This window comes from Ranitomeya imitator, chromosome 3 (assembly GCF_032444005.1).
Source record: "Ranitomeya imitator isolate aRanImi1 chromosome 3, aRanImi1.pri, whole genome shotgun sequence".
In the NCBI taxonomy this organism is placed as follows: domain Eukaryota; kingdom Metazoa; phylum Chordata; class Amphibia; order Anura; family Dendrobatidae; genus Ranitomeya; species Ranitomeya imitator.
Window position 1 is genome coordinate 753,148,633 of NC_091284.1, and position 17,787 is coordinate 753,166,419.

General features: G+C 47.6%; 1 protein-coding gene across 1 annotated transcript in view; it reads left to right on the forward strand.

Annotated features, from left to right (window-relative positions):
* Positions 1 to 17,787, forward strand: part of CCDC169 (coiled-coil domain containing 169) — a 76,853-nt gene that overhangs the window by 765 nt on the left and 58,301 nt on the right. The window contains exons 2-4 of the mRNA XM_069758963.1: positions 7,355 to 7,437; positions 10,557 to 10,667; positions 14,832 to 14,872. Coding sequence (XP_069615064.1) covers positions 7,355 to 7,437; positions 10,557 to 10,667; positions 14,832 to 14,872 — 235 coding nt within the window. The remainder of the gene's footprint in view (positions 1 to 7,354; positions 7,438 to 10,556; positions 10,668 to 14,831; positions 14,873 to 17,787) is intronic.

The window sequence follows — 17,787 nt, forward strand, 5'->3', positions numbered from 1 at the left end:
GGTGAGCCCCTCCCCCACACACACGGTGAGCCCTTCCCCCACACACACACGGTGAGCCCCTCCCCCACACACACAGTGAGCCCCTCCCCCACACACACACGGTGAGCCCTTCCCCCACACACACACGGTGAGCCCCTCCCCCACACACACACGGTGAGCCCTTCCCCCACACACACACGGTGAGCCCTTCCCCCACACACACACGGTGAGCCCCTCCCCCACACACACACGGTGAGCCCTTCCCCCACACACACACGGTGAGCCCCTCCCCCACACACACACGGTGAGCCCCTCCCCCACACACACACGGTGAGCCCCTCCCCCACACACACGGTGAGCCCTTCCCCCACACACACACGGTGAGCCCTTCCCCCACACACACACGGTGAGCCCCTCCCCCACACACACACGGTGAGCCCCTCCCCCACACACGGTGAGCCCCTCCCCCACACACACGGTGAGCCCTTCCCCCACACACACACGGTGAGCCCTTCCCCCACACACACACGGTGAGCCCCTCCCCCACACACACAGTGAGCCCCTCCCCCACACACACGGTGAGCCCCTCCCCCACACACACACGGTGAGCCCTTCCCCCACACACACGGTGAGCCCTTCCCCCACACACACACGGTGAGCCCCTCCCCCACACACACAGTGAGCCCCTCCCCCACACACACGGTGAGCCCCTCCCCCACACACACACGGTGAGCCCCTCCCCCACACACACACGGTGAGCCCTTCCCCCACACACACACGGTGAGCCCCTCCCCCACACACACAGTGAGCCCCTCCCCCACACACACGGTGAGCCCCTCCCCCACACACGGTGAGCCCTTCCCCCACACACACACGGTGAGCCCCTCCCCCACACACACGGTGAGCCCTTCCCCCCCACACACACGGTGAGCCCCTTCCCCCACACACACACGGTGAGCCCCTCCCCCACACACACACGGTGAGCCCCTCCCCCACACACACGGTGAGCCCCTCCCCCACACACACACGGTGAGCCCCTCCCCCACACACACACGGTGAGCCCTTCCCCCACACACACACGGTGAGCCCTTCCCCCACACACACACGGTGAGCCCCTCCCCCACACACACACGGTGAGCCCTTCCCCCACACACACACGGTGAGCCCCTCCCCCACACACACACGGTGAGCCCCTCCCCACACACACGGTGAGCCCTTCCCCCACACACACACGGTGAGCCCTTCCCCCACACACACACGGTGAGCCCCTCCCCCACACACACGGTGAGCCCCTCCCCCACACACACGGTGAGCCCCTCCCCCACACACACGGTGAGCCCTTCCCCCACACACACGGTGAGCCCTTCCCCCACACACACACGGTGAGCCCCTCCCCCACACACACGGTGAGCCCCTCCCCCACACACACACGGTGAGCCCCTCCCCCACACACACACGGTGAGCCCTTCCCCCACACACACACACGGTGAGCCCCTCCCCCCCCCACACAGTGAGCCCCTCCCCCACACACACGGTGAGCCCCTCCCCCACACACGGTGAGCCCTTCCCCCACACACACACGGTGAGCCCCTCCCCCACACACACGGTGAGCCCTTCCCCCCCACACACACGGTGAGCCCCTCCCCCACACACACGGTAAGCCCCTCCCCCACACACACACGGTGAGCCCCTCCCCCACACACACACGGTGAGCCCTTCCCCCCCACACACACGGTGAGCCCCTCCCCCACACACACGGTGAGCCCTTCCCCCACACACGGTGAGCCCCTCCCCCACACACACGGTGAGCCCTTCCCCCACACACACACGGTGAGCCCCTCCCCCACACACACGGTGAGCCCCTCCCCCACACACACGGTGAGCCCTTCCCCCACACACACGGTGAGCCCCTCCCCCCCACACACGGTGAGCCCTTCCCCCACACACACGGTGAGCCCTTCCCCCACACACACGGTGAGCCCTTCCCCCACACACACGGTGAGCCCTTCCCCCACAGACACGGTGAGCCCTTCCCCCACAGACACGGTGAGCCCTTCCCCCACACACACGGTGAGCCCTTCCCCCACACACACGGTGAGCCCTTCCCCCACACACACGGTGAGCCCTTCCCCCACACACACGGTGAGCCCTTCCCCCACACACAGCGGTGAGCCCTTCCCCCACACACACGGTGAGCCCTTCCCCCACACACACGGTGAGCCCTTCCCCCACAGACACGGTGAGCCCTTCCCCCACAGACACGGTGAGCCCTTCCCCCACACACACGGTGAGCCCTTCCCCCACACACACGGTGAGCCCTTCCCCCACACACACGGTGAGCCCTTCCCCCACACACACGGTGAGCCCTTCCCCCACACACAGCGGTGAGCTCTTCCCCCACACACAGCGGCGAGCCCTTCCCCCACACACAGTGGCGAGCCCTTCCCCCACACACAGCGGTGAGCCCTTCCCCCACACACACACACGGTGAGCCCTTCCCCCACACACAGCGGTGAGCTCTTCCCCCACACACAGCGGTGAGCCCTTCCCCCACACACGGCGGTGAGCTCTTCCCCCACACACGGTGGTGAGCCCTTCCCCCACACACGGTGGCGAGCCCTTCCCACACACACGGTGGCGAGCCCTTCCCCCACACACATGGTGAGCCCTTCCCCCACACACGGTGGCGAGCCCTTCCCCCACACACGGTGGCGAGCCCTTCCCCCACACACGGTGGCGAGCCCTTCCCCCACACACGGTGAGCCCTTCCCCCACACATGGTGGCGAGCCCTTCCCCCACACACGGTGGCGAGCCCTTCCCCCACACACGTTCCACCAGTAGTTTTTTGGGTGTTGTTTTTCCCGCTCTCGCTCTGCAGTAACCGTGCCCGGGCGGAGCGAGTCCTCGGTCAGTGCGATATGGCCGGACCTAGTGTGGAGCCGGAGTTCTACTTTTGTGATAACAAAAAAAATATGAACTTTGTAAAAAAAAAACCTTTCATTTTTTTTCCCCCAAAATGTAACTTTTTCATTCTTTCCCCAATCCAGCAGTGAGAGGAATGGTTTATGTGTATACGGACCGGGAGGTGGCGGCCATGGGGGCTGTAGCGGACCGTGGTTACATGGGGTCCCATCTCCACCCCACGAGCGCATCACTGGGCGCCAATGCAGGCGGCACATCAGCCATTACAATTATTGACAACATATGAAGAAGCAGGGGCAGGACCAAAACCAAAACATTCAAATGAGCAGTAGCAACTTGGGATCATTCTACAAACTCACTTTTATTGGGTAACCAGACTAAACCTACAGAAAAAAACAAGCAAAAATCATTTGACAATAAAGTGCACATGTGCAGAAAGTGCGGTACCATAGAACGATGAAAAGTAGCAGATTACCACTAATATTCCAAAGGAAGAGTAAAGAACCCAAAATATCTGCAATCAAAGAGGCCAAGTTCCATCTCAAGACTCAACAGAACATATATGTGAGTTATTGGGATAAACACTTCAACACCTGTACCGAAAAGACGCTTAATTCATCCACTATAGAATGGCCTATAAACGTGTCCAAAATCCAGCACAGAGAGCCGAGCTTTACCAGTATGTGGATGTAGGAATACTCCACCACAGGGATCCACACTACTCCCTTACATACAAGAGTGGACAGGATTTTTTTTTTTCTGTGGGTTTAGTATTTTTAAATGGTTACACAATAAAAGTAATTTTTTAGAATTATCCCAAGTTGCTACTAGTAAAATTATTAACAACATCATTTAAATGGTTAAATAACAGCAATTAGAGCAAGATCCAGCCAATGCAGGTCCCAGCCGTGTACCACTATGGTGCAGTGTGTGTACCGCTGTGGTGCAGGGTGTGTAACACTGTGGTGCTGGCTGTGTAACACTGTGGTGCTGGCTGTGTACCGCTGTGGTGCCGGCTGTGTACCGCTGTGGTGCCGGCTGTGTACCGCTGTGGTGCCGGCTGTGTACCGCTGTGGTGCCGGCTGTGTACCGCTGTGGTGCCGGCTGTGTACCGCTGTGGTGCCGGCTGTGTACCACTGTGGTGCCGGCTGTGTAACACTGTGGTGCAGGGTGTGTACCGCTGTAGTGCCAGCTGTGTAACACTGTGGTGCAAGGTGTGTAACACTGTAGTGGCGGCTGTGTAACACTTTGGTGCAAGGTGTGTAAGGCCTTTTTCATACGTCCGTGTCTCCGGTACGTGTGGTTGCAGTTTTCACACATACCGGAGGCACGTACACACGTAGACCCATTCAAATGAATGGGCCTGTGCACATGTCAATGTGTTTCCACAGACCGTTTGTCCATGTGCCCCACATGTAGACATGTCCATTTTTTACCCTCAGTACGGATGGCAAAATGTTCCGCACACGTGCACACGGAGAACACATATGGATGTCAGCCGTGTTACACGCATCGGCGCCGGGGAAGAAGCGCTACAGTAAGCGCTGTTCCCTGGCGGCAGGTGCTGAAGACGACTCTCATCATTGTTCCCTGCTATGCCAGCGAGTAGAGGAGAATGATGAGCCTTAGGCCGGGATCACACATGTGAGAAACATGTCCGTGTCTTGCATGTGAAATCCAAGCTCTGGCGCCGGCACTTGGGAGCGGAGCGTGCAGCTCCATGTGTTGCTATGCGGCCGCACGCTCCGCTCTGGAGTGCCGGCGCCAGAGCTTGGATTTCACATGCGAGACACGGACGTGTTTCTCGCATGTGTGATCCCGGCCTCATATCAAAGTCAGAACGATGACAGCAGGTGGGGATTTTGGGACTCTTAGGCTGCCGTCACACGGTCAGTATTTTACATCAGTATTTGTAGCCAAAACCAGGAGTGGGTGATAAATACAGAAGTGGTGCATATGTTTCTATTATACTTTTCCTCTAAGGGTATGTTTCCACGTTCAGGAAATGCTGCGTTTTTTACGCTGCGTTGAGCCGCAGTGTCAAAAACGCAGCGTCCAGATGTTACAGCATAGTGGAGGGGATTTCATGAAATCCCGTCTCCACTATGCATTAAAAGACGCATGCGGCAGACCCGCGGAAACAGACATGCGGCGCGTCTTTTAAGAATGCAGCATGTCCTTACATTGCTGAAACAACGCAAGGACAGCGCAGGTGACCTGCGTGTGACCTCAGGTGTAGATTTGGTCAGGATTTTACCTGCATAAAATCCTGACCAAATCCTGATGCAATCCTGAACGTGGACACATACCCTAATTGTTCCACTCCTGGTTTTGGCTACAAATACTGATGTAAAATACTGACCAAATACTGCTAGTGTGACGGCAGCCTTACTCCCATCATCTGACACCTTCTTCCGCTAATAACAGTGACAGTAGGTGCAGAGGATGGGGGTATTCCTCGATCTAACGAATTAAATAAATGAAAAACCTGACTTGGGTTCCTGTTGTGAATTCTGTTATCGAACTCCCTCCTGTGGTCATGAATGGTACTTCGGCGAGTTCTGTCCATGGACTCCCTCTGGTGGCTGTGAGTGGAGCTGCTGGTTCTGAGATTCCTTTCACAGGTGACCTGGTTAATTCTTAGGCTGGCTTCTCTATTTAACTCCACTCAGATCATTACTCCATGCCAGCTGTCAATGTTCCTGTACTGGTTCAGTTCGCTCATGGATCTTTCCCTGACTGTTATTTTCTGTTCATTGTTTCCTTGTCCAGCTTGCTTTCATTATTTTGCCTTGCTAGCTGGAAGCTCTGGGATGCAGAGTGGCACCTCCGCACTGTGAGTCGGTGCGGGGGTCTTTTTGCACACTCTGCGTGGTTTTTTGTAGTTTTTTGTGCTGACCGCAAAGTTACCTTTCCTATCCTCTGTCTGTTTAGTTAGTCTGGCCTCCCTTTGCTAATACCTGTTTCATTCCTGTGTTTGTGACTTTCATCTTAACTCACAGTTAATATTTGTGGGGGGCAGCCTTTTCCTTTGGGGAATTTCTCTGAGGCAAGGTAGGCTTTATTTTCCATCTCTAGGGCTAGCTAGTTCTTAGGCTGTGTCGAGGCATCTAGGCCATGTCAGGTACGCTCCACGGCTATTTCTAGTGTGTGTGATAGGATTAGGGGTTGTGGTCAGCAGAGTTCCCACTTCCCAGAGCTTGTCCTGCATCGGTTTAACCATCAGGTCTTTTCAGGTGCTCCTAACCACCAGGTCCATAACAGGTTCCCCCCTATTTTCTTGAACCAACCAGGCAAAACTCGCAGCTGGGGGGTGCAACCCTCAGCTGTCAGCTTCAGCAAGGTTGGTTATCAAGAATAGAGGAATCCCCACGCTGTTTTTTTATTTATTTAAATAAATAATTTAAAAAATTTTAAAAAAACGGCGTGGGGTTCCCTCCATTTTTGACAACCAGCCTTGCTAAAGTTCACTGCTGGGGGCTGCTATTCTTAGGCTGGTAATGTGCCATTGATATAGGGCCCCCCCCCCCAGCCTGAAAACAGCAGCCCGCAGCTGCCCTGAAAAGGCGCATCTATTGGAGGCACCAATTCTGCCGCTTTGGCCGTCTCTTCCCACTTGCCCTGTAACAGTGGCAAGTGGGGTTCATATTTGTGGGGTTGATGTCACCTTTGTATTGTCAGGTGACATCAAGCCCACGGATTAGTAATGTAGAGGCATCTATAAGACACCTATCCATTACTAATCCTATAGTTATATGGTAAATAAAGGCACAGCCGGAATAAAGTCCTTTATTTGAAAAAATGACACAGACTCCTTTAATAATCCCATTTAAACCATACTTATGACCTCGCCTAATTCCACCGAAGCCCTCGATCTCCTGTAATAAAAGTAAAATAAAAAAACAACAATATACCGAACCTGTCCGTCGTTCTGTCCCATGCTGTAATCAATGTCTGGGGGATAATTAGTTTTCAACCAGGAAGGTGCCAGGATGCGACCACCCGGGCTGAGAACCACTGGGGAATGAGCTGCTGAGAGCGACCATAGAAATTTTGAAGAACTGCGTCCACTTCTTTTTTTGCACAAGCATCTTTTTCCATATGGGCAGCCGTGTCTGTTAGTGCAGGAAATGACATGACGTCCAGTACCAGGCACTATGGTCCATACAGAGGTGGCGCTGTAACCCATAAATGTGCTGGAACCCCACGATCGGACCATGAAGACTTGTCCATAGGATGGCCGGACACAATTCAAATCACGGAGACCCTCTTTGAATCCGTAGAATGTAAGTCCGCAAGGACAGGGTCCTCTCCCCTCTGTACCAGTCTGTCATTGATATCTATAACCCTTTACATAACCCCTTCTCATGTACAGCACCATGGAATTAATGGTGCTATATAAATAAATAATAATAATAATAATTTTTAATTAATTTTCTTTCTTTTGTGCAGGGAAATGTTACAGGCCTCAATATATGAAATGAAAAACACAGTCATGGACCTGGAAAGAAAGCTGAACAGCGCGGAGGATGAAGGTAAAGGGCTCCGTCAGACGTCCGTGATCATAGGTCCGATCTCGGATCACAATGCACAGACTGGCCGTAAAGAGAACAAGTGATCAGTCACAGGTTAGACTTCCAAGGGAAAAATTGTTTAAAAGTAAAAATTTTGAAGCATCTCCACTTTTTCCCCGTTAAAAATAAAGACATAAAAGAAAATAAACATATTCAGTATCGCCACATCCGTAAAAGTCAATATATAAACTTATTTAACTTGTATAGCAAATTCCGTAAAGGAAAAAAAAAAAGCCAGAATTGCTGTTATTTGCTCTCCATTTCAACCCACAAAATGCCATAAAATGCGTCAGCTCACAACGCAAAATATAGTCCTCATACAGCTCCAATAATAATAAAAAAAATAAGTTAGTAGTGTCAGAAAATGGTGATGCAATGTAATATTTTATTTTTACAAATTTTTGAATTTTTTTCATGGCTTAAAAAAATAAATAAAGAAATAAATGTGGAATTTGCAGAATCGTACTGACCTGAAGAATCACATTAACATGTTAATTTTACCACGCAATAAACACCTAAAAAAACAAACCCGAAAAAAACTATGGTGGAATTCCTGGGATTTTTTGGCCATTTCACTGCACTGGGAATTTTTTACTATTTTTCAGTCCATTATACGGTGAAGTGAACGATGTCAATGAGAATTACAGCTCGCCTCCTAAAATCAAGCCCTGTACATATATCAATGGAAAAGAACAACTTATGACTCTGGGAAGGAAAAAACAGATACGTGAAAAGAAAAATTGGACGATGCAGGAAGAGGTTAATCTGAGCTCTTGGGCTAGTTTTGGGCAAACTACCTAATTCAGAAAGTTAATCTAGAACCACTATGTGTGAATCCCCCTGAAGAGCTCATCTACAGAACCCTTTTTATACTAAAAGTCCACAAATCTATTCATAGATGCTTTATAATCATTTGTGGTGTGGTATAGAAAATGCCTTTCTTTCTTTTTCTTCTTACATGCGAGCCCCTTAGTGCTGCTGATGTGGGCGGCCTCTGAATAGAATCAGTTTCCTTCCCCCTCTGGCAGCTCACAAAGTCTCTTTTTTACTTCCCTGCAGGTAGGTTACATGTGATTTAGAAGATATTCCTTGTGCGACGTGCACAGCATTCACGCTTTTGAAATCCAATTCAAATATATAAAGCACTAAAACAATGGAGACTGAGTGGGCATGGGTGGGATCATAGCGGATGTCAGGGTGCAGAATATTATAGGATATACATATATTATATATTACATATATGCATGGGATTTTTCCGAGTTTTCTTTTTGTTGGTTTTGTTTTTCTTTATGCCTAGTTCCATGTAATCCCAATGATGATCGAGTAAAATTCTACTTCTGCTCCCTTATTTCTTTCTTCGGTGACGCTGCAGTCAGTCTTTATATGTTTGGTGCAGAATGAAATATGCCTTTATGTCAAACAACATGTATTAGTACTAATGATGACGTATTTCAATAACCCCATGAGTCCTTAGTGATGACTGCAAGGAGCTTCAGATATACGAAATCTGTAAAAGCTTAGGAACATGCTGAGAAAACGAACTCGTGTGCTCCCTTAAATAGCCTGCAAATTACACGTACAGTGATAAATCCGGAATAGTCAGGTGGTAAGGATGGATATAGTCAACAAGATTGGGTTCAGCGCTGCGGAATATGTTGGCGCTATATAAATAAAATTATTATTATTATTATTATTATTGGGTCAAGGGCAATTTAGTCTCCATGACATTTTATTTTTTTCACTATGCGCCTTTCAATTAAACAGGCAGGTGGCTGCGAACAAAGGTAATTACCTGCCTGTTCTACCCGGTGCCGGTCAGCACAATCATGGCTGTCCTGTCAGCGATTCAGCTTCTCCATGCCAACAGAACAGCTATTCGCCCCCCCAGGACTGCTCTGTAGATGGTGCGCCTGACTGTCGACGTCATGCTGAATGACAGGTGGCTCCCCGCAGTTAGGCAGCAGGGAGCCGGCTGTCAATGAGCATGACGTAGACAGTCAACAGACCAGAGCGGAAGAGAAGCTATTGCTCTGTCGACATTACATCAGCGGAAGCCACTGAATCACCGGCAGAAGTGGTTTGTGACCGCTCAGACAGAGATCAGCATCGGGTACAGCAGGCTGGCATTTAACAACTATCTGCCTGTAAGTTCTTCGGCCCATAGTTAAAAAAGATAATAGTCCTTGAAACCCCCTTTAAGACGCACCAAATTCTGATGTGTCAGGAATGATACCCCAGTTATGAGATGAAGGACATTTCTGCTCTAGTTTAAGCCGCTTTCTGACATAAATCATGGTGGATCTGTTCGCTTGCTATACCCCACACCCATGGCCCACTGCTCCGAAAAGTGTCTGCAGTGACTTCTTTTTTTTTTCTTTTAGAATTTTCGGTATATTTTTGCCATCAACAATAGGAAAGTCTTCAGAGATATTATTGTAATCACAAACCCAAGAATCCAAACCGCGAAAACCTAAGGGCTTGTACACATGTTGCCATCGAACAAAATCCAGCGTTTTACACTACCAGCAAATTAGATGAGATCTCTGAAATCTGCACACGCTGCTTATTTATCACTCAGTCAAATGAATGGGAAAAAAACTCAAGTAAAAATGCATGTTCCAAGATATATATCTTTCCTGTATCCAAAACATCCAGAAATACAAGTGTATTTTACGTATTTTTCCTACCAACGATCTGTTTTTTTTTGGTGGAAAAATCTGTAGCAAATACTAAATGTGTGCAGATTCCCTACTGGACCCCACTATTACTCAATGGGAAGCATATGAAAGGAGATTTGTCATGTTGGTCATGGATTTATTATAAGAAGAAGCCATGATGGGGTCGGCACAGAGCTGTAGCCTCACATATTGTCCCTCTTATTCAGTAACATATAGGAATGTAGAAGAAGGAAGACCCCCATAATCGGGGATCAGCCACCAACCATCCCGATACTATCAGTCCAATATATCACTCATATATTATAGCCCATCTACTATAAATCATCGTGTCATCTAATGCACAGCGGAGTCATACAGGAATATGCTCAAAAAAATCGATTTCTTTTTTTAAACCCACCGCAGGTAATGAGTGGAAAACGAGATATGAAACGCAAATTGAGCTAAATAAACAATTGGAGACCCAAATCCGTGCACTTCAAGAGAAGTCTGAATACTTACGCGGTAATCCGACCGGTGAGTGATGAGCCGCCATTTCTGTAATGTTTGTATCCGGCCATACATGTGGGGTTAAATCTGCTGCACCCACCAAAATTCAGCTACGTCATATGTACGGGGACATGGCTTCGCGGGGGTGATTCTAAGAAAAGGCTGTCGGTTGACATCTGCCATGTTGATTTTTGTAGACTTCAGACAACCCTAGACTGGTGGTATCATAGGGAAATGATTCATCTGATTTCTGACTTTACTCAACAATTTCCCAAAAAATGCTCATAAAAATGAATTAGGTGTATCTCCCAGGATCCTCAGGGGCGTGTCTTTAACCCCATCCGTATTCTTACCCGGTGAGCACATAAAAAGGCCCATAGCTCTGGAACCGTATGGCGGATTTAAAAAAAAAAACAACGGAATTTTGAAGCACCAAAAATTGTCTGTTTTAGTGGCAGGAGCTCTTTAAGTAAAAGAACAACTATACGCATGTAGTGCTATCATTTTTTAAATATTTTTGTCTGTTATCAAGAAGACCGTTATCTGTGCCAGATCAATGAGATTTTTAGACTAACATAGAAAAGTATAAAACTTCCACTTCTAAGTTTAGAAAGAGCCTAAAACAGCCTAAAAACCGGTCACATAAATTGTAATTACATAAGTCCCGGTTTACGTGCGGCGGGTTTGCAGCCGATTTTTCATGTGGTGTCGCACTAAATGTTTTCAAAAAAAGTTGTGAGTGATGCAAGACAGAGTTTGTGTTTTTTGTAAACTCGATTAACACATCAAGGGGGGAAATGGGCACAGATTTTAGGGATCGAAAATCTCCAGTGCGCTATGAGAAGGATCTGATGATACTGGTGTATTTACTTTACTGATTGGCTGTGCAATCCTAATGTAACAGGAGCATTTTATGGGTTCAGCTCGTTTTACTACTGGGCAGGAAAACTTTTAGGCTATGTGCACACGTTCAGGATTTCTCGCAGAAAATTCCTGAGAATTCCGGACATTTTCTGCAAGAAAACCGCATGCGTTATTGCCGCGTTTTTGCCGCGTTTTTTTCTGGACACTTCCCAATGCATTTTGGAGTGGGAAATCCGCAAAAAAAACGGAAAATTAATGAACATGCTGCGTTTTTTACCGCAAAAAAAAGGCAACGTGTGCACACAGTCTTACATAGGATTATAAAGCCTTTCTCTTGTGGATTTTTTTTAAAGTAAGTACACAACCCTCATCAGGTCCAAGAGATGCCATTAGCAATGTGAGAAGCTTGTATTGTGACGACCTTGACAAATGTTGCCATGTAGCTCTAGACTAAGGGGTTTATCAGAGATTGTTTCTTCTCAGTTCTCTCCGATGATGCTGAGTGTGGGCATTCAGATACGGTCATTGTGCCGGATTCCCTACAACTTCACTGGACTAACAATGTAACACTTTTATGTTGTTTTGAGTTAAATGTTCTTGAAGCGGAGTCTGGCACACTCATCTGTACCCCATATATCTGGCACACTCATCTGTACCCCATATATCTGTCACACTCATCTGTACCCCATATATCTGGCACACTCATCTGTACCCCATATATCTGGCACACTCATCTGTACCCCATATATCTGGCACACTCATCTGTACCCCATATATCTGGCACACTCATCTGTACCCCCATATATCTGGCACACTCATCTGTACCCCCATATATCTGGCACACTCATCTGTACCCCCATATATCTGGCACACTCATCTGTACCCCATATATCTGGCACACTCATCTGTACCCCCATATATCTGGCACACTCATCTGTACCCCCATATATCTGGCACACTCATCTGTACCCCCATATATCTGGCACACTCATCTGTACCCCCATATATCTGGCACACTCATCTGTACCCCATATATCTGGCACACTCATCTGTACCCCCATATATCTGGCACACTCATCTGTACCCCATATATCTGGCACACTCATCTGTACCCCATATATCTGGCACACTCATCTGTACCCCATATACAGTGGGGCAAAAAAGTATTTAGTCAGTCAGCAATAGTGCAAGTTCCACCACTTAAAAAGATGAGAGGCGTCTGTAATTTACATCATAGGTAGACCTCAACTATGGGAGACAAACTGGGAAAAAAAAATCCAGAAAATCACATTGTCTGTTTTTTTAACATTTTATTTGCATATTATGGTGGAAAATAAGTATTTGGTCAGAAACAAACAATCAAGATTTCTGGCTCTCACAGACCTGTAACTTCTTCTTTAAGAGTCTCCTCTTTCCTCCACTCATTACCTGTAGTAATGGCACCTGTTTAAACTTGTTATCAGTATAAAAAGACACCTGTGCACACCCTCAAACAGTCTGACTCCAAACTCCACTATGATGAAGACCAAAGAGCTGTCAAAGGACACCAGAAACAAAATTGTAGCCCTGCACCAGGCTGGGAAGACTGAATCTGCAATAGCCAACCAGCTTGGAGTGAAGAAATCAACAGTGGGAGCAATAATTAGAAAATGGAAGACATACAAGACCACTGATAATCTCCCTCGATCTGGGGCTCCACGCAAAATCCCACCCCATGGGGTCAGAATGATCACAAGAACGGTGAGCAAAAATCCCAGAACCACGCAGGGGGACCTAGTGAATGAACTGCAGAGAGCTGGGACCAATGTGACAAGGCCTACCATAAGTAACACACTACGCCACCATGGACTCAGATCCTGCAGTGCCAGACGTGTCCCACTGCTTAAGCCAGTACATGTCCGGGCCCATCTGAAGTTTGCTAGAGAGCATTTGGATGATCCAGAGGAGTTTTGGGAGAATGTCCTATGGTCTGATGAAACCAAACTGGAACTGTTTGGTAGAAACACAACTTGTCGTGTTTGGAGGAAAAAGAATACTGAGTTGCATCCATCAAACACCATACCTACTGTAAAGCATGGTGGTGGAAACATCATGCATTGGGGCTGTTTCTCTGCAAAGGGGCCAGGACGACTGATCCGGGTACATGAAAGAATGAATGGGGCCATGTATCGTGAGATTTTGAGTGCAAACCTCCTTCCATCAGCAAGGGCATTGAAGATGAAACGTGGCTGGGTCTTTCAACATGACAATGATCCAAAGCACACCGCCAGGGCAACGAAGGAGTGGCTTCGTAAGAAGCATTTCAAGGTCCTGGAGTGGCCTAGCCAGTCTCCAGATCTCAACCCTATAGAAAACCTTTGGAGGGAGTTGAAAGTCCGTGTTGCCAAGCGAAAAGCCAAAAACATCACTGCTCTAGAGGAGATCTGCATGGAGGAATGGGCCAACATACCAACAATAGTGTGTGGCAACCTTGTGAAGACTTACAGAAAACGTTTGACCTCTGTCATTGCCAACAAAGGATATATTACAAAGTATTGAGATGAAATTTTGTTTCTGACCAAATACTTATTTTCCACCATAATATGCAAATAAAATGATAAAAAAACAGACAATGTGATTTTCTGGATTTTTTTTTCTCAGTTTGTCTCCCATAGTTGAGGTCTACCTATGATGTAAATTACAGACGCCTCTCATCTTTTTAAGTGGTGGAACTTGCACTATTGCTGACTGACTAAATACTTTTTTGCCCCACTGTATCTGGCACACTCATCTGTACCCCCATATATCTGGCACACTCATCTGTACCCCATATATCTGGCACACTCATCTGTACCCCCATATATCTGGCACACTCATCTGTACCCCATATATCTGGCACACTCATCTGTACCCCCATATATCTGGCACACTCATCTGTACCCCATATATCTGGCACACTCATCTGTACCCCATATTTCTGGCGCACTCATCTGTACCCCCATATATCTGGCACACTCATCTGTACCCCCATATATCTGGCACACTCATCTGTACCCCATATATCTGGCACACTCATCTGTACCCCATATATCTGGCACACTCATCTGTACCCCATATATCTGGCACACTCATCTGTACCCCATATATCTGGCACACTCATCTGTACCCCCATATATCTGGCACACTCATCGGCACCCCAATACGCCAATGTCTGATTCTATAATAATCATTTTTATTTTACAACAGAGACTTAAAAATACTAGAAATTGATTTTGTGTTTGCGGACTGATATTTTTTCTTATTATTTATTATTTAGTAGGTAATAATACATGTCTTCTGCATCTTTAGATCGTCTCTCCTCCATTCGATCTTATGATCAGATGCAGGTGGTAAGTAATAGTGATCTTTTATTGTGTCGTCCTCCTCCTTATATAGGGCTACAGCCTTGTCTTACACAGACTATGGGTCACAATAAAATGTTCTTCTTTGTATGCTCTTTTTACATGACCAAAACCTGACATTTTAATAGAGGTGCATAGACTTTTATATCCATTGTACATACATATATTGTAGTGCAGCGGGGTTGGTGCAGTGTGACAGACGGGCAGTGACCACAGGAAAGTTCAAACAAATGTCTTTTAATTTCCAAAGAAAACTTACAACTGGAACTCAAAGATATCCCCCGGATTACGGCCAGGAAAACAAGATCGTCCATAACCGGCACTGGTTGCCGCAGGTGACTGCACCGCCATGTATGCTGATGGGTGCCGGGCCTTTTGGCTCTGTTTGCTTCACACACGGTGGGCTCTGCTGAGCCTTTTGTTCTGCATGCTTGCAAAACCAAACTGACACACCCAACCCTTTGCTGCAGGGGTTTTTATAAGGAACCTGTGGCTGTAAGCCCTATGGAAAACCCGGCTGGGAAGGAAACGGACCGCCCCACTACCATCCTGTAGTCAGTTTAAAAAATAAAGTCTATGTCAGGTTTTCCTAAATCTGCCTTGGACAAATAGCTTGCCCAAGACCAACACTTAGGCCGGGGTCACACTAGACCGTAATACGGACGAGTGCAATGCGATAAAAAATCGCATAGCACTCGTCCCAATGTTAATCAATGGGGCAGCTCCCATCATCCGATATTTTCTCGGCCGTATTCAGGATCCGAGTGAAATCGCAGCATGCTGCGATTGTCAGCGTTTCTCGGCCGAGAATCGCCAATGAAAGTCTATGGGGGTGAGAAAAAATAGCACAGCACACGGACCATCAGTGTGACTTGCGAGAAATTCTCAGGCATTGGGCAGGTGACAGGAAAGGCTCAGCCATTATTTGCTCATTTTGCGTGTGTGAGAAAATCTCACCATACGGATGCCATACGGATGTCACACGGATGTCACACGGATCATTTGATGCGAGAAAATCACATCCTCGCACTGCACACGGATCACTGTTTTGGTAACATTTGTGCGATTCTCGTCCGTCAAAAACGGACCGTTTTTTTATACGTTGTGTGTGTCCCCGGCCTTACTTTTATTTTGCATTGCAATTACAGCTACACCTGTGACTGCAATGCACTTCCATGGCCTCAATATGCTTCTGTGCGCATCCTGGGGACACAGTGACCCTCGCATATAACACCACTCACTGCCTTACAATTCATATATATACACCGGTACATAAAATTTGGTTCCCAAGAGATCATAAAATATTTCTGGGGACATTTTTTTTTCTCTCTTGTTGTTTTTTTTCCACTGTAACTGGGGTATCAAGTTACTGGGAAAAATGGACCGATTTTGTGCCAAGTGTCACTGGGTGAGCTGATAAAGGCCTGATAGGGCCCAAGAGCAACTCGGAGATCATTTGATCGGCAGGTCATACAGAGCGATCAATAGTGCCAATACTTCTGTGCACTATGCAGCTCTCATTGAGCACTATGTAGCTAAGAAAAGAGTAGGCAGAAGCGGTAATAAACTGCTTCTGTCTTCTCCCCAAGGTCTCCAGCTGTGTCTGACAGCCAGAGCTTGGGTCACTTCAAAACCGCCCATAGAGAATAAACGTCCGGGTGGTCCACGTTCTGTTTTGTAGTGACATTCTAGAAGGTCACTGCATAGTAGAGGGGCTACACACAACACCCTCCGCCTGCCTCCTCTGTTACTATGACAGGCAGTGATTTCTGCCTCCTTTTTGAAATTCTGCACCGCCGCCATCATTGGGGTGAGTGGTGCGTGAGCAGTGTGATCCCATGGCTGGTCTCCAGGTCTTCAATAAAATGTCGCCAGAGGCGGCGCATGCGCAGATCGAGAGTGATATCTCCATTAAACCAAACTCTCATCGAGAGATGAGCGAATTTGATGGGGTCCCTGCTTATTCGGCAAGCTACAGCCCACCACACAGGCGCTCCATGCATGTGCTTTGACTGTCACACAGCCGTGACACATGCAGCTGCGGAGCCGGACAGCTGATTATCGGGAGCGCTCCAGGTATCCGGGTTCCCTCTGCAGCTGATTCGGTAAGCGCCATAACTTGCCGAATAAGCCCTGACCCAATCAAATTAGCTCATCTCTAGTCTGGAGTGATCTGTAGATTGTGAGCCCTCGTGGGCAGGGTCCTCTCTCCTCCTGTACCAGTTGTGACTTGTATTAATTAAGATTATTGTACTTGTGCTTTATTATGTATACCCCTCCTCACATGTAAAGCGCCATGGAATAAATGGCGCTATAATAATAAATAATAATAATGAGCATTAAAATCCACGCAAGCAACACATCTTTACTGGAAACCATTTTATTATTTTGTTCTGTAAAGCGTGTGCCACATCCACTACCTGATCCCACCATGTCTGTAGAATAGGGGCTTCTATGTTATTGTAATACCTGTGCCATCCCAGACTTTTAGAAACTTACAGTGCATTTTTACAGATAACCACAGGGGGGCATCCTACGCTATATTAAAGCACATATAAAACTATGTGCTATGAAGTAGATTCTCTAGGTCAGGGATGTCAAAACGCAAATACACACAGGGCGAAAAATAAAAGCTTGGACAAAGTTGTGTGCCAACTTTGATACAGTGGCATTTAAAAGTTTGGGCACCCCTGGTCAAAATTACTGTTCTTGTGAACAGTTAAGAAAGTTGAAAATGAAATGATCTCTAAAAGTGCTAACGTTAAAGATGACACATTTCCTTTGTATTTTAGGTATATATATATATTAATGTTTTATTTTAAAAATTACAAAAAGGAAAATGGGCCAATGCAAAAGTTTGGGTACCCTTGGAGATTTCTGTGATCAGATACCTTTGACCACGG